Here is a 15,829-nt window from a genome sequence, read left to right as displayed (position 1 = left end):
ACTTAGTAATAGAACTTTGTTAACCAAAACTCTAGAAAATTACTATTCTAACTTTCATGTCAAAACTAAACAAAAATAAAAAAGTGGACAATTTGATAATTACATGCAACACAAATTTTTCTTTTTTTACACAGACCCTAAACATAACACTAGGGATGGCAATTCTAACTGTTAAACCCAATAACCGTGAATAACCGTCCGAATTGATTGAATTTGGGTATGAAAAGTTGAGTATATTTTGGGTATGGAGAAAAACCATGATTATTATTCGGTTATGGTTTTGGATATGGTTATAGGGGTTCCCAATCCGTATCTATAACCAAATCCGAACTGAATAATATATATTATATATAATATTAAAGTATTAAAATTATATATATATATATATATATTTATTATTCACCGAATCCATTACCTTGAAGATACAAAAATTGCTTATGTAAGTTGCATTTTGTGGAAAAGTTCAAAAGTTTTAATATGAATCAAAATCTATGAGAATTCAAGGGGAAGATACCAAAGATCAAACCAACATTATCAACGATTAGCTTTAATTTTTATGCTTCACAAGATACATTCATTAAATCATTTTATACATCTAATATTTAATGACAAAATTAATATTTACTAAATTATCATGCGTCAATTGAATGAATATATTCTTTTTATTGATGAAGATGGATATAACCGTTAACTGATGGTGAATCCGTTACCCGATGGGTATGATTACAGATAATACCCAATGGTTAATTTGCGGTTATGGATATCGTTAGTTTTCGTGGTTATGGAGATGTATATAACATTTCCGTCCCTAATTTGGTTGTTCCCCGACCCCTTCCCCCCCCCCTTCCCCTTGTCCTTGCAACCCAAATCCAAAACCTCTCCTCCGCCACCTCTTCGACTCAGATCCTCCTCCCTATGTTCCTCTCCTTCCCTCCCTCCTTTCATCTCCTCCCCTCCCTCCGTTCATCTTCGTCCCTCCCTACAAACCCATCACCCCACCCCTTATCCCCATCAAATTTTTTTCCAGCTCGCGTCTTCCCCCACCTTCCCCAGCCACACTCATCCCACTCCCCCAATCTTCTCATCTCTACCCAGAAACAAACAAATTTTTTTTTTTTTTAAAAAAAAAAAAAAAAAAAACCTGCAAAATTCCTCAGCACACCTGCCGCTCTTGATCAAAATCTCGGCATCGGCGACATGCGGTCGAGGCGGGTCAGGAGAGGGAGAGTTTGGGGTTTGCTTTTTAGAGTTTATAGAAGAGAGAAATGAGAGAGAAAGTGTGGGATCGGGTCGGGTTCGAGCCTGTGAGAGGCAAGGAGGAGATGAACAGAGGAAGGGAAGGAGAGGAACGGATGGAGGGGGAGTCGAAGAGGTGGCGGAGGAAAGGTTTTGGATTTGGGTTGTAGGGAGAAAGGAAAGGGGGGAAATGGGGAAGGGGTAGGAAACAACCTGGTTTTTTTTTTAAGGGTAAATTATTATTTTATTAATTTTTTAATAAAAAAGGGCCCCGCCTCAAGCCATGTCAACATTTAACAGAGGAATTAACAGACAACTGACGGAAGGTATGACATTGCAACAAATTTGAAGATAAGGTATGGCATTGAAACTTTTTAAAGATGAGGTATGAAACTGTTAATGATCCAATAGTTAAGGTAGTTTTATGTAATTTACCCTTATTTTTGTGTTTAAAGCATCTACACAATTGACATCCTATATTTTGAACACACGATTCAAACTACTCTAAGTTACAACAGAAAACTAATAACAACTCATTTATGTTTTTTTTTCCTCTATACGTTTTTTTATTTATTTTGTTTGTCATTTTTCGTTTGATTTATTCAAACTAATAGACACCGTATTAATTACAAAATTCATCCTATTTATTACCCCTCTTTTACCAGTGGAATTGTGTATACATTTCCATTTTTCAAAACTAGAATTCTTTATGGACTATCTGCTACGTCACAGTTTAACGTCAGTTTTCATTTCAATATTATAAAAATTGTAGCAAAAACATACGGTAAAAAGTCCAACTTTTGTGAACAAACAATATTATCCACATTAAGGGGGAGAGAGATTAACTTAGCCTCACAATGAGCTAGTAATAATATGGTTCAAATTTGCCTTTGACAAGAATTGAACTTAAGACCTTTCACTTTCAAGTGAAGAGGAATACCAATAAACCGTAATACTAAGTGGCAAAAGTTATTAAAAGGATTCTCTAAGCATTAATCAAAAAAAAAAAAATTTATTTTGAATCTGTACAAAATTAAATGGCAACACCCATGAAACGGTCCATTTGCTGCTGAATAATCTCTTGTATTTGTAATTTTGTTAGAAGGAGGCGTTACATGTTACAGCGAGAAGAGCCGTTACATCCTCTTGGCGTTTTCCCAAATTCTATCCTGCATGCATCTTTTTTTTCTGGTTTGGAAATTGGGAGATTCATAACTTGGCCAAAGATGCCAAACATAACAAGGAGAGCCTACAACGAGGTAAGCAGACAACAAAGCAAAAGAAATACATCGAGTAGTAGAGGGAGTTACAAGAAAGACGCATTAGCCAAGCTAACGCATTGCCCCTTCCACTGCCTCCACAACATTAAGGAGGATAAGGTAAACCATCATTGTGAAGCACATGAACTAACAAAGATAAGGGTCTGTTGACCCTAGACCTGGCATTTTTCACCTGACCCGTTAAAATTAGTATTCGGGTGGGTGATAAACAGGTTAACCCGTTAATCACCCGTTCAATAACGGATCATTTTGGGTGAACCTGTGAAACCCGTTAACCACTCGTTAAGGCCCCGTTATTGAGGACTTTTGTGTAATTTCAACAATCCTAATAGAAAACCCTCAAGGCTCAGCCGCTCAGGCTCATCACGTCTCTCTATCTCACACTGTCGCACGGCTTTGCTCTCTAAGACTAAGAGATCGCTCATCGGCCATCGTTGTGCTCCTTCCTTTCCGACTCCATCACTCTATCTCTCTACTAAGCTCCGATTCCCTTCCACCTCTTCTTTCATGCGTAACAATATACATACTGAAATTTGTTCATGGGTTATGCTCCTTCCCTTCCACCTTTGGTTTTCTTTTTCTTTATTTTATTTTATTTTTTTAATTTTTTGGTTGTGTTTTGGATAATGGGTTTTACTTTTTGTTCATGGGTTTTGTGTAAAATTTGTTCATTTGTATATTCTCCGATTAAAATTTTCATTTTTGGGTAATTTGGAGCTGTCAATTTACCTATTTCTTCGCATCGATTAAAAGTAATGGATGACGAAAGAAGAAATGTTTTGCAATTCGTTAATGCTGAGGTGTGTAATTTGGATGATGAAAGAAGAAATGCTTTGCGATTCGTTAATGCCGAGGTGTGTAATTCGTTAAGGCTCATGTTTTGAGATTTTGAGGCTCATGAAGTTAAAAGTATTGAGTTTGCTTTGTTTTGGTTGGTTTTTGGATTGGAATTGGGTTGTTGTTGTTGTTTGGTTTTATTGAAATTAATACGAACAACATAAGTTACTGCTCAGTAAGTTTCTATATCCTCCCTGTGTAGGCATCCTACTCACTTATATATTTCCTTCTATTTTTCTCTTGGCCTTCGAAATGTTTCCCTTTTAGGTGCTTCTTATATTTATAGGTGCTTACTGCTTAGTAATTAATTTGATTGAGACTTGAGACTCTGTAGTGAATTACCCAGACTTGAGACTCTGGAGTTTGGGTTGGATGCTTATTGTTTTCCTCTATTGCATTGAGCTTTAGTAATTAATTTGAAGTCAATACTTTATATTTTGCATTGTTTCGTGATTGTGGATCGAGAACTGGCAGTGGCAATGGTATTTAAGCCATGAAGTTTTCTGCTCTCTTTGAGTATAGTAGTGTTTTCCTTTTTGCTCTCAAATTGCATCTCAGCTTGTTAGTAGTCATATGCTAATTTGAGAGAAGTAATTTTCATCATTTTTCTGTTGGTATTCACACAGTTTATTCGTTTATGGTTAATGCAGATAGATATTGATGAAGAGAACACTAAGGCTACAATCAATCTAAGTGATACGCAACATACAACAAGTGCACCAAGTCCTTCAAAGAGAAAGGCTAAAGGTCTATGAGTAGGTAAGATACGTCAAAAGAGATCCCGTGTTTGGACTTTGTTTGAAGAATTGCCTGTTGGTCCTGATCATAAACAACATGTGAAGTGTAAAAACTGTGGGATAGTTTACGTATGTGATAGTAATTGTGGGACGAAAAACCTATTGAATCATATGGATTCGTGTAGTAAAAAGCATCACATTGATATGCAGAAATCTCAAGTTGGATTGCGTTCTCCTCAATTTAACCATATTAATTTTTGTGAGCTATTGATTGAGGCTATAGTTAAGCATGATTTGCCTTTTAGGTTTGTTGAATATGAGGGCATTAGAACTTTGATTAAATACATATCTCCTGATATCAAACTGCCCTGAAGAAATACCGTTAAGAAACATGTGTTGAGGATGTTTGAAGATGAAAAGATAAGACTTCGAGATTGGTTAAATACAATTGAGGGAAGAATTTGTTTGACATCTGATCTATGGTCTTCTGCTGCAACTGATGGATATCTCACACTCACAGCTCACTTTGTTGACAAAGAATGGAACAAGTACAAAAGAATCTTAAATTTTTATAATATGCCTCCTCCACATACCGGGGTTGCTTTGTCCGAAAAAATTAACGCCTTATTAGTTGAGTGGGGGATTGAAAAGAAACTGTTTTCCATTACTTTGGATAATGCCTCTGCAAAGGATTGTTCTGTTGAGCTATTGAAGAAACAATTAAATTTTAGAGGTTTGCTATTAATGGATGGAAAGTTCTTCCATGTTCGTTGTTGTACTCACATCCTAAACTTGATAGTCCAAGATGGACTAAAGGAAATTGATGGATCAGTGACGAAAGTTCGTGAGTGCATCAAATATATAAAGTGTTTAGAAGGGAGAAAAAATACGTTTTTAACTTGCGTTGCACAAGTGGGGTTGGCAGGTAGTAAAAGAGGGTTGAGACAAGATGTGCCTACTAGATGGAATTCAACATATACAATGCTTGATAGTGCTATTTTGTATCGTCGTGCTTTTCTCAATTTGGCACTTGTTGATTCTAATTTTAGTTCATGTCCTTCCTTGGAAGAGTGGGATAAAATAGAGAAGATTTCCAATTTCTTGGGGTATTTTTATGAAGTTACTTGCTTATTTTCTGGAACAAATTACCCTACATCAAACTTGTTCTTCCCAAAAGTGTTCAAAGTCCATTATTGTATTCAAAATGCTATGGAAGATTGTGATGATTTCATGAGACAAATGGGGAGTTATATGAATTTGAAGTTTGAAAAGTATTGGTCAGAGTATAGTTTGATCCTTGCCATTGCAGTGATTCTTGATCCTCGCTATAAATTGCAATTTGTAGAGTGGGGTTATGACAAGCTTTATGGTAAGGAGTTGAGAAAGTTGAAGGATGTTAGTGGCACATTGTTTGCACTCTTTGCTCGGTACATGGATGAGTTCTCTCATATTCTTGTATCCAACCCAGTTAATCAAACTCCTACTCAAATAAAAGTTGGAGACAAACTTTTTGAGATAGTATTTATATTTGTTATTCCTCTTTTTATACTTTTTATATGCATCTTTATATTGTACATTGATGCCTTTGTTTCTATTTTATTTTTATATGTAGGAATTTGATAATATTTACCAAGATGGGTCAACTTTAGTTGAAAAAACTGAATTACATCTATATCTTGAAGAAAAGAGACTTGATAGAAAACAAGAGTTGGATATTCTTTCTTGGTGGAAACTGGAGCAATTTCGTTATCCTGTACTTTCTTGTATGACTTCTGATGTCTTAACAATTCCTATCTCAACTGTTGCCTCGGAATCAGTATTTAGTATTAGTGGCAGGGTGCTTGACCAATATCGAAGTTTTTTGTTGCCTGAAACCGTTCAAGCCTTGCTATGTACTAGAGATTGGCTTTTTGGCAAAGAAGGTAAATTTTATATTACTTTGTACTTTTTTCCTTATATAATAGGTTATAATTGTTTTCATTTTTTTCCTTTTATGTTTAGCTTTAGAAAAATAGGGTGCTGACTTGGAAGAACTCACTGAAGAAATTTTGACATGAGCCTTAACGAAAACTTGGGACAATGCTCCAATAGCATTAGTCTTGATTAAGTATGGTATGTATTTTAACTTGTTCTTTTAAAGATATTTTTGTGTGATGTTTAATGATTAGGATGGATTGTGCAAGATTAATGCTTACTTGTATTGTGACAAGCTTCTTACTAATGGAAATTTCATTTGTCAAGGAAATTTCACTTAAGGTGAATGTTGAAGGCAAAAAGGAAGCAGAGGATGCAATGCAAGAAGAAGGTTGGCAAAAAAGTAGCAGAGAATGCAATCATGCAATGCAAGAAGAAATAGAGCCACTGTAGACTCTGTAGTAAGACATTGATTGAGACTTGAGAAAGAAAATTACTATGTTTTACTTAAACAATTTCCCAATCTATTGTTAAGATTTGGAGACGCATGTAATCAACTTGATGTTCAAAATGTGTTTCTACATGGTTCTTTGAATGAGGAAGTTTATATGCGGCAACCCCCTGGTTTATTGATCAGCAACGCTCGTTGCAACCATGGGTCGTGGTTGTAGTTGTTTCATTTAGTTCTTGAGGCAAAGTAGACATGACAGACATAAACATGTTTTGTGACATTCCCAATCTTGTATTCTTGTGCATCGTAATAAAGCTCCAGGTGTTCATCAAATCACTCCATGACTTGCATATGCACACAAACCAAATGAAGGAAGGAGGTGGCTAGTACAAGCACTAGGATGCTAAGAACAAGTGTAATTGATTTGGATGAAAAACGGGTGAAACGGGTTGAAACTGGTGACCCATTAGCTTAACGGGTCGAATTCAACCCGACCCATACCCAATAAACCCGACTCGTTTACAAGTCTAGTTGACCCAGGTAACATCGCACATCTTCGAACTTCTTTGTGACGCCAACGAGTCCGTCGCCATGTTAGTTGATCTTGGAGTCCAATACCAGTGACAGTCTTGGAAAGACTCTGCTAGCCTTTTAACCTTCACTAAGGTAGGGTAGGCCTCCCATCTGTCATTTTCCAGCGAATCCGAAAGAGAGGAAATGGATTCATAGGAATTAGATTCAACGATAACCATTCAGAGCCCCAAAGCCATACCAAATTTGTACAGGGTCTGACCCCATGCCTCCCATGCTATTTTATTTAACAACCTTCGTATTTTTTTTAATATATATTTGATTACTACAATTTAGTGATATTCCTCTTACTTGTAAATGAGAAGTTTTAAGTTCGAATCTCATCAAAAGCAAAGTTAAACCACATTATTATGGCAAGTAAAACTTCCAACTAATTTCGACCTAAAAATTTCAAATATCGCTGTACCCATAACCGAATTTTGCATTCAAAATTCCAAAAATTCTGAAAAATTTTGAAATAGAATTGAAATGCATCCTAAAATTTGGAAATATATTGGTATTTGAAGCTTGAACTACCAGAAAATCATAATAAAAATGAATGGTGAATTTCTAAAACAATTTCGAAAGGGAAGTGTTATTGGCACTCCAAAAATCTCATTCTACACTCCTCATAAGTGTATTTTTCTTTCCTATTATAGAAAGTTTGGAGTGTAAAATGAGATTTTTGAATTGCTAATAACAACCCTTTCGAAATGGAATTAGAATCCCCTAGTTCCAACCGGACCCCCATCCAGAAGTCTGACATATTCCGACCAAAATGTTTCGTCTCATCCACCCTTGAATTTGATATCAAGGATTGAGATTGAAACGTTAAAAGCACATCATTTTAATCTCCACTCTTGATACAAATTCAAAATTGATCACGTGACCATACATTTCTTGGTCACTTTTTGTCGTAACATAGCATTAAAAACAAAGTTCGAAACCTTTTGGCACACAAACATAACACGAAAACTATTGAGCAGAAGAAATGGACCAAACAGAAAAAAAGAAGAAAATCGATGCAACTTTCAATCCAAGTAGAAGCGAATCCACACCAACTACATTGTGGATGCTGGTCCATGTTTTGCACTGGCAAACAAACGACCGTGAAAACAGCGTTTGGGATAACGCCGAGTTGTAGTTACAAGGTCAGTAAAACAGTAAAAACTGAAATTTACTACTGTCAAATGATTCCATACCTACCTTCTATGCAACTATCAGAAGTCCCTCAACAAATGTTAACAGGAAAAACGGAGGATCTGCGCCATGCAAAGTTGTCTCGTGCATTGTATTGGCAGTTTGTTTACTTATGGTACATGAAGACAATGCTGAAGATAAAAAACCCAACCATCTGCAGAATCGAAACCAAACGGTTGGTGCGGACTTATCGAGAAATAAGATCACAAGAGAGGGAGAGAGAAATAGAGAAAGAGAGAGTACTGTGGTAAATGAAGATCCATAATAGGGGAAAGCAGTGGGGATAAATCGTTCATATTCATTATGTCGGAAGGGCCGCACAGGAATCTGCAATTTAACATTTTTGACAAAGGTAATATATAAGAAGTGACTAATCGTGAGCTAACTTTTAGCAGCTTAAAAAATGAATGCACTACTCATAGAATAACAATAACATTCATGGTTTTATCGAAGAAATTTATCATTTTCCCGAAAAAAAAAAAAAAAAAAAAAAAAGAAAAAAAGAGAGAAATCTATCATAGAGACCGCAATATGATTAAACTTTTACTTCCAACTATCAACAAGTTTAAGGTTAAGACAGTGGTGGCACAGCCTTAGAATTTCAGACAACCACTGTTCAAATCTTATGATGTTTCCCTATATTAGCAGTTGAGCACCTTAACAACCCCCCACCGCAGCAAGCAATGACCAGTATCAAACTATCATGTTTGCATTTTCACATTGTATTTATCCTATTAGTTTCAGCTATGACATGGTCACTTAAATGCCTAACTATTTGATAGATTCCTCGTTTCATGGGAACTAAAAAAATTTATTCGTTCGTTCTTTATATAAGCAATCACAAAATGAAAACTACAGCTCTCAAACAATATGATTAAGTCAGTAGTGGAAACACAGATACTTCATAAAACTTATGAAGCCATGATAACAGTCAAAATTCTTTGTCGAGAAGGAAAGGAAAGTAGAAAGGTGTCTAAGCCAAAAGCTGACCTGTTTGGATAGGGATAAGCTAGTGTACCCAAGCCTGTGATAGTCAACCTTGAACTGGAAAACCCCATAAACGTCAGGCACCTTGAATGACGTATGGTACTGACCCTGAAAAACCAAATATACTTGTAAAAGAAAATTCTATATAGTTACAATACCAAGTCCAAACATGGCCTTGTGGCAAGAGTACCTTCTGATCAGTTTCTAGAGTTTTTAGCACAAAAGGGCTCATCATGAAGAACTGCACTTGAACATCATTCGCCACATACGGTTCCCAGCTCTTTCCGGACCACTCATATATCTCAATATAATAGTCCTGCAAATATAAATGACTAAACGATTTCAGATAATTCCGGCTACTTATAAATCATAACATCAGAAAATGTACACGACAGACCATTACACTAGACAGAGTGTAGAGGCATTACCAGGTCATCGTTAATCCTATAGATTGCAGGTTCATTATTTTCTCCAACTTTATTGTGTCTAACATTGACAGCCTGGAAATAAACACCATGAATTAACACAAGACATACCATTGCACAAGGAGATAATATCATAAGTACCTAAACATATCATATAGAAACTGAAAGTAATTGTAGTTGATAACTGGATCACAAACTCAAAGCTTCATTTAACTTTTTGAGCTCAAAAAAGATGGAAAACCATTTAAACCGTAATAATTCATGATTTATTACCTTTAGATGACCTCTTTCATGGAAGATCCATTTGCTAAGTTCAGTCACAAATTGTTCATTACCAGACTTCTCAAATCTGTGATCAAAAGTTTCAAGATAATGTGAATTTGTTGCCTTGACCAAGCCACCATTGAGTTAGTATCCAACCACTTTCAACACAAACAAAAGGGTAGGTGAAATATGAGTCCATGAGAATGAAAATGAGATTACAAAAGTATTCACAGCAAGCCTTCTTTGAATCTTCAGATCACATAAACTCCTTCTTTTCTTTAGAGAAAATCTAAATGAAATTAGGTTTCCCAGCTTTAAAGTGTGTTCAAATATACGTAGGTAATAGGTATGACGAAAGCAACCTATAACCAAAAGCCTAACAAATTAATTGGATCATAGGAAGAAAAAAGGTCGTTAGAAGTTTTTACTCACTTATTTGAGTTCCCAACCTTCTGCACAGCCGATCTGAACAATCTGAATTACATGCAGAAATCACAAGAAAATTTTATCAATAAAAATCAACTAATGCCACAGAAATCTTCAGTGAAAATGTATCCATATAATAATTATAATACATACTCGTTGCTAAACATATCTGTAGAGCCGGAAATCAGAACTCGAGCATTGTTTCTGGCCTGCATTTTAAGATTTCAAATCCACTCCATCAAGTGGAACAAATCGAATATTACTCACATATTCTAACTCGTTCTTGAATAAGTAAATAACCAATGTGGCATGTGACGGTGTGAAAAGGAACAAAAAGAAAATTGTCCAATGCTCATAAGTTCATAACAGACTTCCACATCATGGTTCAAGGGCGGAGGCAAGCATATCATGGATAAATGTTATTTCCAGTACAGAGAAAGAACTTACTTGCAGAACAGACACTAATGAAATAGCAGATCCGGTAAGTGATGGAGGGTGGGACAATCTGGCATTTGGGTTGGCAGAATATGCTGAAGGAGATGCTGAAAGAACTTTCAAAACCTAAAATATACCATTGACCATATAAAACAATAATCCATATTCTCAGAGGCATTAAAACCCATAGAATTGCATAAACTTTAAAGAAAAATTAGGGTTAAGCTGAATTAAGAAAAAAAGTTTAGAACTTAAAATGTATATTGGAGCTTACCAAGCTATTGGAAGCACTTAATGAGTGCGCAATCCCTTTGAAAAGTACAGGGGCCTGTTTCACAGAATATAAAAGAAATTGGTATTAACATTTAATAATAATCTAAAGCACAATGCAAATTGCTGAAATTTGAATGCAACAATTTTACAACTATAAATTTCATTTCCCATGTTAGAATTTAGCAATGTGGGCATATGCAGCTACAAATTATCTAGTAACAAACTACTTTTATGAAAATTTAACCAACCTCTAACTTCTTCTTTCCCAGAATCACATCCGATTGAATAAAATCGCCACTGGCAATCAAAGTATGGTCTCCTTGGGTCTCCAACACCGCGTAATTGGTGTGATCAATAACCACAGCCGACGAATCCTGCACCATATTAAAACAAATTCAGCAATGATTTTGTTTTCCAATTTACCTAAACGGACCAAGTTTCCAAATTTTACACAAACCTCATCGAAATTGACCCCGCATTGCTTGGCAATACTCCGAATCAAATCAGATGCAGAGGCATCAGCCGTCAAGATCAAGTCGTGCCCAGCGTCAACGAAATCGAGCACGGACTGCACATCCAGAGCTCCTCCAAAACCTTAAATCCCAACCAAATCAAATCACATTTCAACGCAAATCAAGAAATTAAGCAGAGTGTGGTGATTCTGATTTCTGAATTTCTGATCGATGAACTTACTGTGGGCGGAGGGGGAGAAGAGAACGAGGCCGTCGTACAAGTACTGGCCATAGCGCTGGAGCGAGAGCTTGGGGTCTTCAGCGAGCTTGAAGTCGAGATCGAAGCCGCGGGAGATGAGGGAGTGGAAGAAGATGGAGTGAGAGGACTGGAGAGAGTGGTCGTCGAGGAGCACCAGGAGGCGGCGGTGGGTTGGGGATTCCGGAGAGAATGAGAGGCAGACGAAGGGGAGAAGTGTGAGGACGGTGAGCAAGACGGAGAGGCTCGGCATTGTTGGTCTTCCTTCTTCTTCTTCTTCGATATCTGTGCGGTTAGGGTTTTGCAGAGATGGTAATTGACCGTTGAAAACCGGTTTTGGCGCAAGGACTTCGCACGTGCTAAACTGTATATTACTTTTTTATTTTTCATGAAATAATCCTAATTACAAAATCCACCAATTAAATATGAAAAAGAATATGTTATCTACGTATTCATTTTTATTTCTCAAAAATTTCTTTTAATTTTTGTCTTTTAATATTCTTTAATTCATTTGATCCAATGGTAAAATTAAAAGGTATGTGAAAAGTTAAAAAAAAAATATGTGAATATCACATTTCATATAAAAATTAGTATTTAATTTCAAATTTTGTAAATTAACGTAGTGAAGCTATCTCTTTTAATTTTGAATTTGTAGTTTCATTGTTCAAACATAAAACGCATTGTAGCAAAGATTTATGAGCATTTTTTCTTTCAGAACTTTTTATATTGTGATTCTACTGATTCATATGTTATAATATTAATAAACAATAAATTTATAATAATAATAATAATAAATAGCACGTGGCGTACTGTTATTTGTCAACCATTCTCAATTTATAACAGTTGGATACAAGAAAAATAAACTAACTATCTATTAATCAATAATGACACATTACATAATTTTCAAAATTAGCACTTGACATACTTTTTATATTAGTTAATTGTTAGTTAATATACTTATTTTATAAAATAATTTACAAATATGATCTGCAAAAATTATTTTACAATAACATTACGATCAAATCACGAGAGGTGGAGCGGTGGACTGGGTTCCAAACACGTTCCTTCTCCAAGAAAAAGAAGGAGCGTGGAAATAAATAAAGCGGGACACGAATAATACTCTGTCGCCTTTAGTAGCGTGGACCCCAGAGAGGCCAATCATCCAAACCTCCCCCCAGAACTGCTAGACGAAGTCGTTCATTTCCATTTCAGCTTCCCCCTCCCTCTCTCTCCTCACTTTCCCGCTGACCCACAAAGTCGTCTTCTCTGCAGGTTCTTCTCTAGCAGGTCAGCATCTACTCATCTCAACAATATACTTAATGTATATTATGTAGATGTATGTATATGTCTGCAAGTTTCTTTCTTTCTGTTACTTTGCTATCTTTTCCAGGAAATCCAATCAGTAGATACTTAAAGTATTGAGGTTTCTTCGTTTTTGGAATCTGATTGGTTGATGATTATGTCTGTAAATTTTTGGGGTTTATTGGGCTTTAGTTCTTGGTTGTTCCTTTTGAGCAAGGTTTTGAATTTTTGTTTACCTTTTACCAATTTATGATGCTTGTTTATTTGATTTTTGTAGAGAAGTGGTGTTAATTTGAAAAGGGTTTCATAGAAAGGAGTAAATTTAATGTTCGTTTGGTTATTTTCGAGGTTTCCACATGAAATTTCAGTGTATCGATCTGCTTGCTTTGGTCGACCAGCATGATTGTTGTTTCAGCACAAATATATAATCGCTTTAGGACTTTTAGGATAATTGTGTTCTTTTTCACTTTTTCAGGAGATATGATTAGGCTATTCAAAGTAAAGGAAAAGCAAAGAGAACTTGCTGAAAATGCCAATGGTGCGTCACCTGTGAAGAAGCAATCTGCTGGGGAATTACGTCTTCATAGAGGTTTGCATTCTCTCTAATGATCACATCCTTTGAGACGTTTGATTTATAATTATAACTTTTACATTTTAATTAATCGTCTAGTTTTCGCATGCCCTTGATTTCGGATTCCAGAAACAATTTGTTGGTTTTTAGACATTATGGATCAAAGCAGTCAGATGGTTGTGATGTTTAATCATTTGGTTGATGAGGAGTTGTATGTTGACTGGAATTAAATTTCTAATCGAGGGTGCTTATGAGTAGTATTGAACGGTGAGATAGGACATCGTTCTTGGTCCTTAGTGATGCTGTAAAATTTGATTAAAGGGTTCTCAGGTCGGCGGAAACAGTTTTTAGCAAATGACTAACCCCTAGAATGCTTAGGTTTGTATCTTTTTTCATGTCAGATAGATGTACGTAGTTGAGATAATTTCATTTTGACTACAAAAGTTTCAAAAAATGAGTCGCAATTGAATTTTCGAGCATTCTTGATTGCTATTTTATAAATTGGTGTTAGAATCAATCATTATTTAAATCTGTAATTTTGTTAAAGGAGAAAGGGTTTTAAACTAGTTCGATGTTGTGTTTACTGGCTTTTTGGAGTTGTGTTGTTTTCCTAAATGTGGCCACCATTTATTAAAAAAAAACACTTTTTGTGGCATCTGATGCAGATATGTCTGAGCTGAATCTAGCAAAAACTTGTAGCATTTCATTTCCTAATGGCAAGGATCAGCTGATGAACCTTTGAGGTTACAATTCGTCTGGATGAAGGATATTACTCGTAAGAAATTCTTCAACTTTTTGTGTGCAAAAGTTTTTTCACATAAAAGCTTTTGCCACGACTCCACATGCTAATTTTAGGCACCTCTACTTTGTCAAAGAAGCTGAGTTCTTTCGTTTTCCACTCACAAACATATGTACATACTTGCTCGCACAAAATTGTTTTCTAAATATAGATGTATTTGTGGATTTTCAACTGTGAGACACTGCATTGACTATGCAGTGAAGTCAACACAAAAACGTTCAATATTGTTGTTGCTCAGGAGAACAGTTATATATTGTTTCAACATTGTGAACGTCCTGCAGCCATTGTTTGCATTGACTATGCAGTGGAGTCAACACGAATACAAGCAGTGGTGTTGAAGGTTTCAATATTTTTTTCACTTTAAGATATATATATATATATATATATATATATTGTTGTTGTTCAGGAAAATAAATACATGCATAGTTTTAGAATAAGCATAACGATCAATTAACTACCTTCTCTTCCATATGTTGTTACAGAGGAGGTACATTTTCGTTTACATTCCAAGTTGCGCCTATATATCCACATGAGGCACCGAAAGTCAAGTGTCAGACCAAGGTAGACCTGCACATCATATATATTTCACCGAGTCTTGTTTAACCATATTCGTTTCATCTCTTCTAGTTGATTGTTTATATGCTACATTGTCTCGTACATGATACAAACCACTCACAGATGTACCATCCTAATATTGACTTGGAAGGAAATGTCTGCCTCAACATCCTACTAGAAGATTGGAAACCTGTCCTCAACATAAACACTGTGATTTATGGATTGTACCATCTTTTCACAGTACTAATGATTGTCTTGATAGTCCTCTGTGATCTGTTGCCATCTGCTATATGAATGCTTATTTTTCTGTTTGGTTTTGTTTCCAGGAACCAAACTATGAAGATCCACTAAATCATGACGCAGCGGCAGTGTTGAGAGACAACCCGAAGATGTTTGAGTCTAATGTAAGACGTGCTATGGCTGGTGGTTATGTGGGGCAAACGTTCTTCCCCCGGTGCATATAGCTTTTGTTTGGTAGCACCAAAGTGCCAATTGACGCAGTACCAGTGCTCGAAATGCAAGTGGGGTTGTAATTGCAGATTGCGCTTTCTTTGTTCATCCTTTAAAAGGAAAGAAAATTTATCAACGGAGCTGTAGCCTGGGGGGCAGTTAAATGTATGTCACTGTAACTGTTGGGATACTTTGTATGTTGACATAGTTAAGTAATTAGGGTCAATGGAATCAAACGAGTGACAACCCTCCCCCAAAGTCCGATCAGACGTCGGCGAAATACACTTTTTACATATTGACAACAGTAGATGAAGCTTCGTATTGACAAGTTTCACAAATTGCAGGATACTCTTGTAATGGAAAATTTTAACTCAGCTCTCTACTACTATATTCAGTTTCTCTTATACAC

General features: G+C 35.9%; 1 protein-coding gene, 1 long non-coding RNA gene and 1 pseudogene across 3 annotated transcripts; 2 read left to right on the top strand and 1 right to left on the bottom strand.

Moving 5' to 3' along the window:
* Nucleotides 1–2,897: 2,897 nt before the first annotated feature.
* LOC137748477 (uncharacterized) lies at nucleotides 2,898–6,783 on the top strand. 2 transcript variants are annotated; one of them, XR_011070067.1, is made up of 4 exons: nucleotides 2,898–3,059; nucleotides 4,004–6,012; nucleotides 6,092–6,202; nucleotides 6,332–6,783. It is a non-coding gene; the product is annotated as an uncharacterized lncRNA (long non-coding RNA). The 2 variants fall into 2 exon arrangements; XR_011070066.1 differs by having other exon boundaries at nucleotides 2,898–6,012.
* Nucleotides 6,784–8,068: 1,285 nt separating this feature from the next.
* LOC137739569 (dolichyl-diphosphooligosaccharide--protein glycosyltransferase 48 kDa subunit-like) lies at nucleotides 8,069–12,060 on the bottom strand. The gene is made up of 13 exons (XM_068479192.1): nucleotides 11,729–12,060; nucleotides 11,493–11,629; nucleotides 11,284–11,409; nucleotides 11,037–11,090; nucleotides 10,775–10,888; nucleotides 10,481–10,536; nucleotides 10,334–10,375; nucleotides 9,911–9,986; nucleotides 9,641–9,712; nucleotides 9,403–9,528; nucleotides 9,216–9,320; nucleotides 8,469–8,552; nucleotides 8,069–8,379 (listed from the first exon to the last, which is right to left on the bottom strand). The coding sequence occupies exons 1-13, from the start codon at nucleotides 11,994–11,996 to the stop codon at nucleotides 8,332–8,334; spliced, it is 1,308 nt and encodes a 435-aa protein (XP_068335293.1). The 5' UTR covers nucleotides 11,997–12,060; the 3' UTR covers nucleotides 8,069–8,331.
* An 889-nt stretch (nucleotides 12,061–12,949) lies between these two features.
* On the top strand, nucleotides 12,950–15,800 carry LOC137746798 (NEDD8-conjugating enzyme Ubc12-like; annotated as a pseudogene).
* Nucleotides 15,801–15,829: the final 29 nt, after the last annotated feature.

The sequence above is a fragment of the Pyrus communis genome, chromosome 1 (assembly GCF_963583255.1).
Source record: "Pyrus communis chromosome 1, drPyrComm1.1, whole genome shotgun sequence".
In the NCBI taxonomy this organism is placed as follows: domain Eukaryota; kingdom Viridiplantae; phylum Streptophyta; class Magnoliopsida; order Rosales; family Rosaceae; genus Pyrus; species Pyrus communis.
This window is presented reverse-complemented; position numbering and strand designations above follow the sequence as displayed.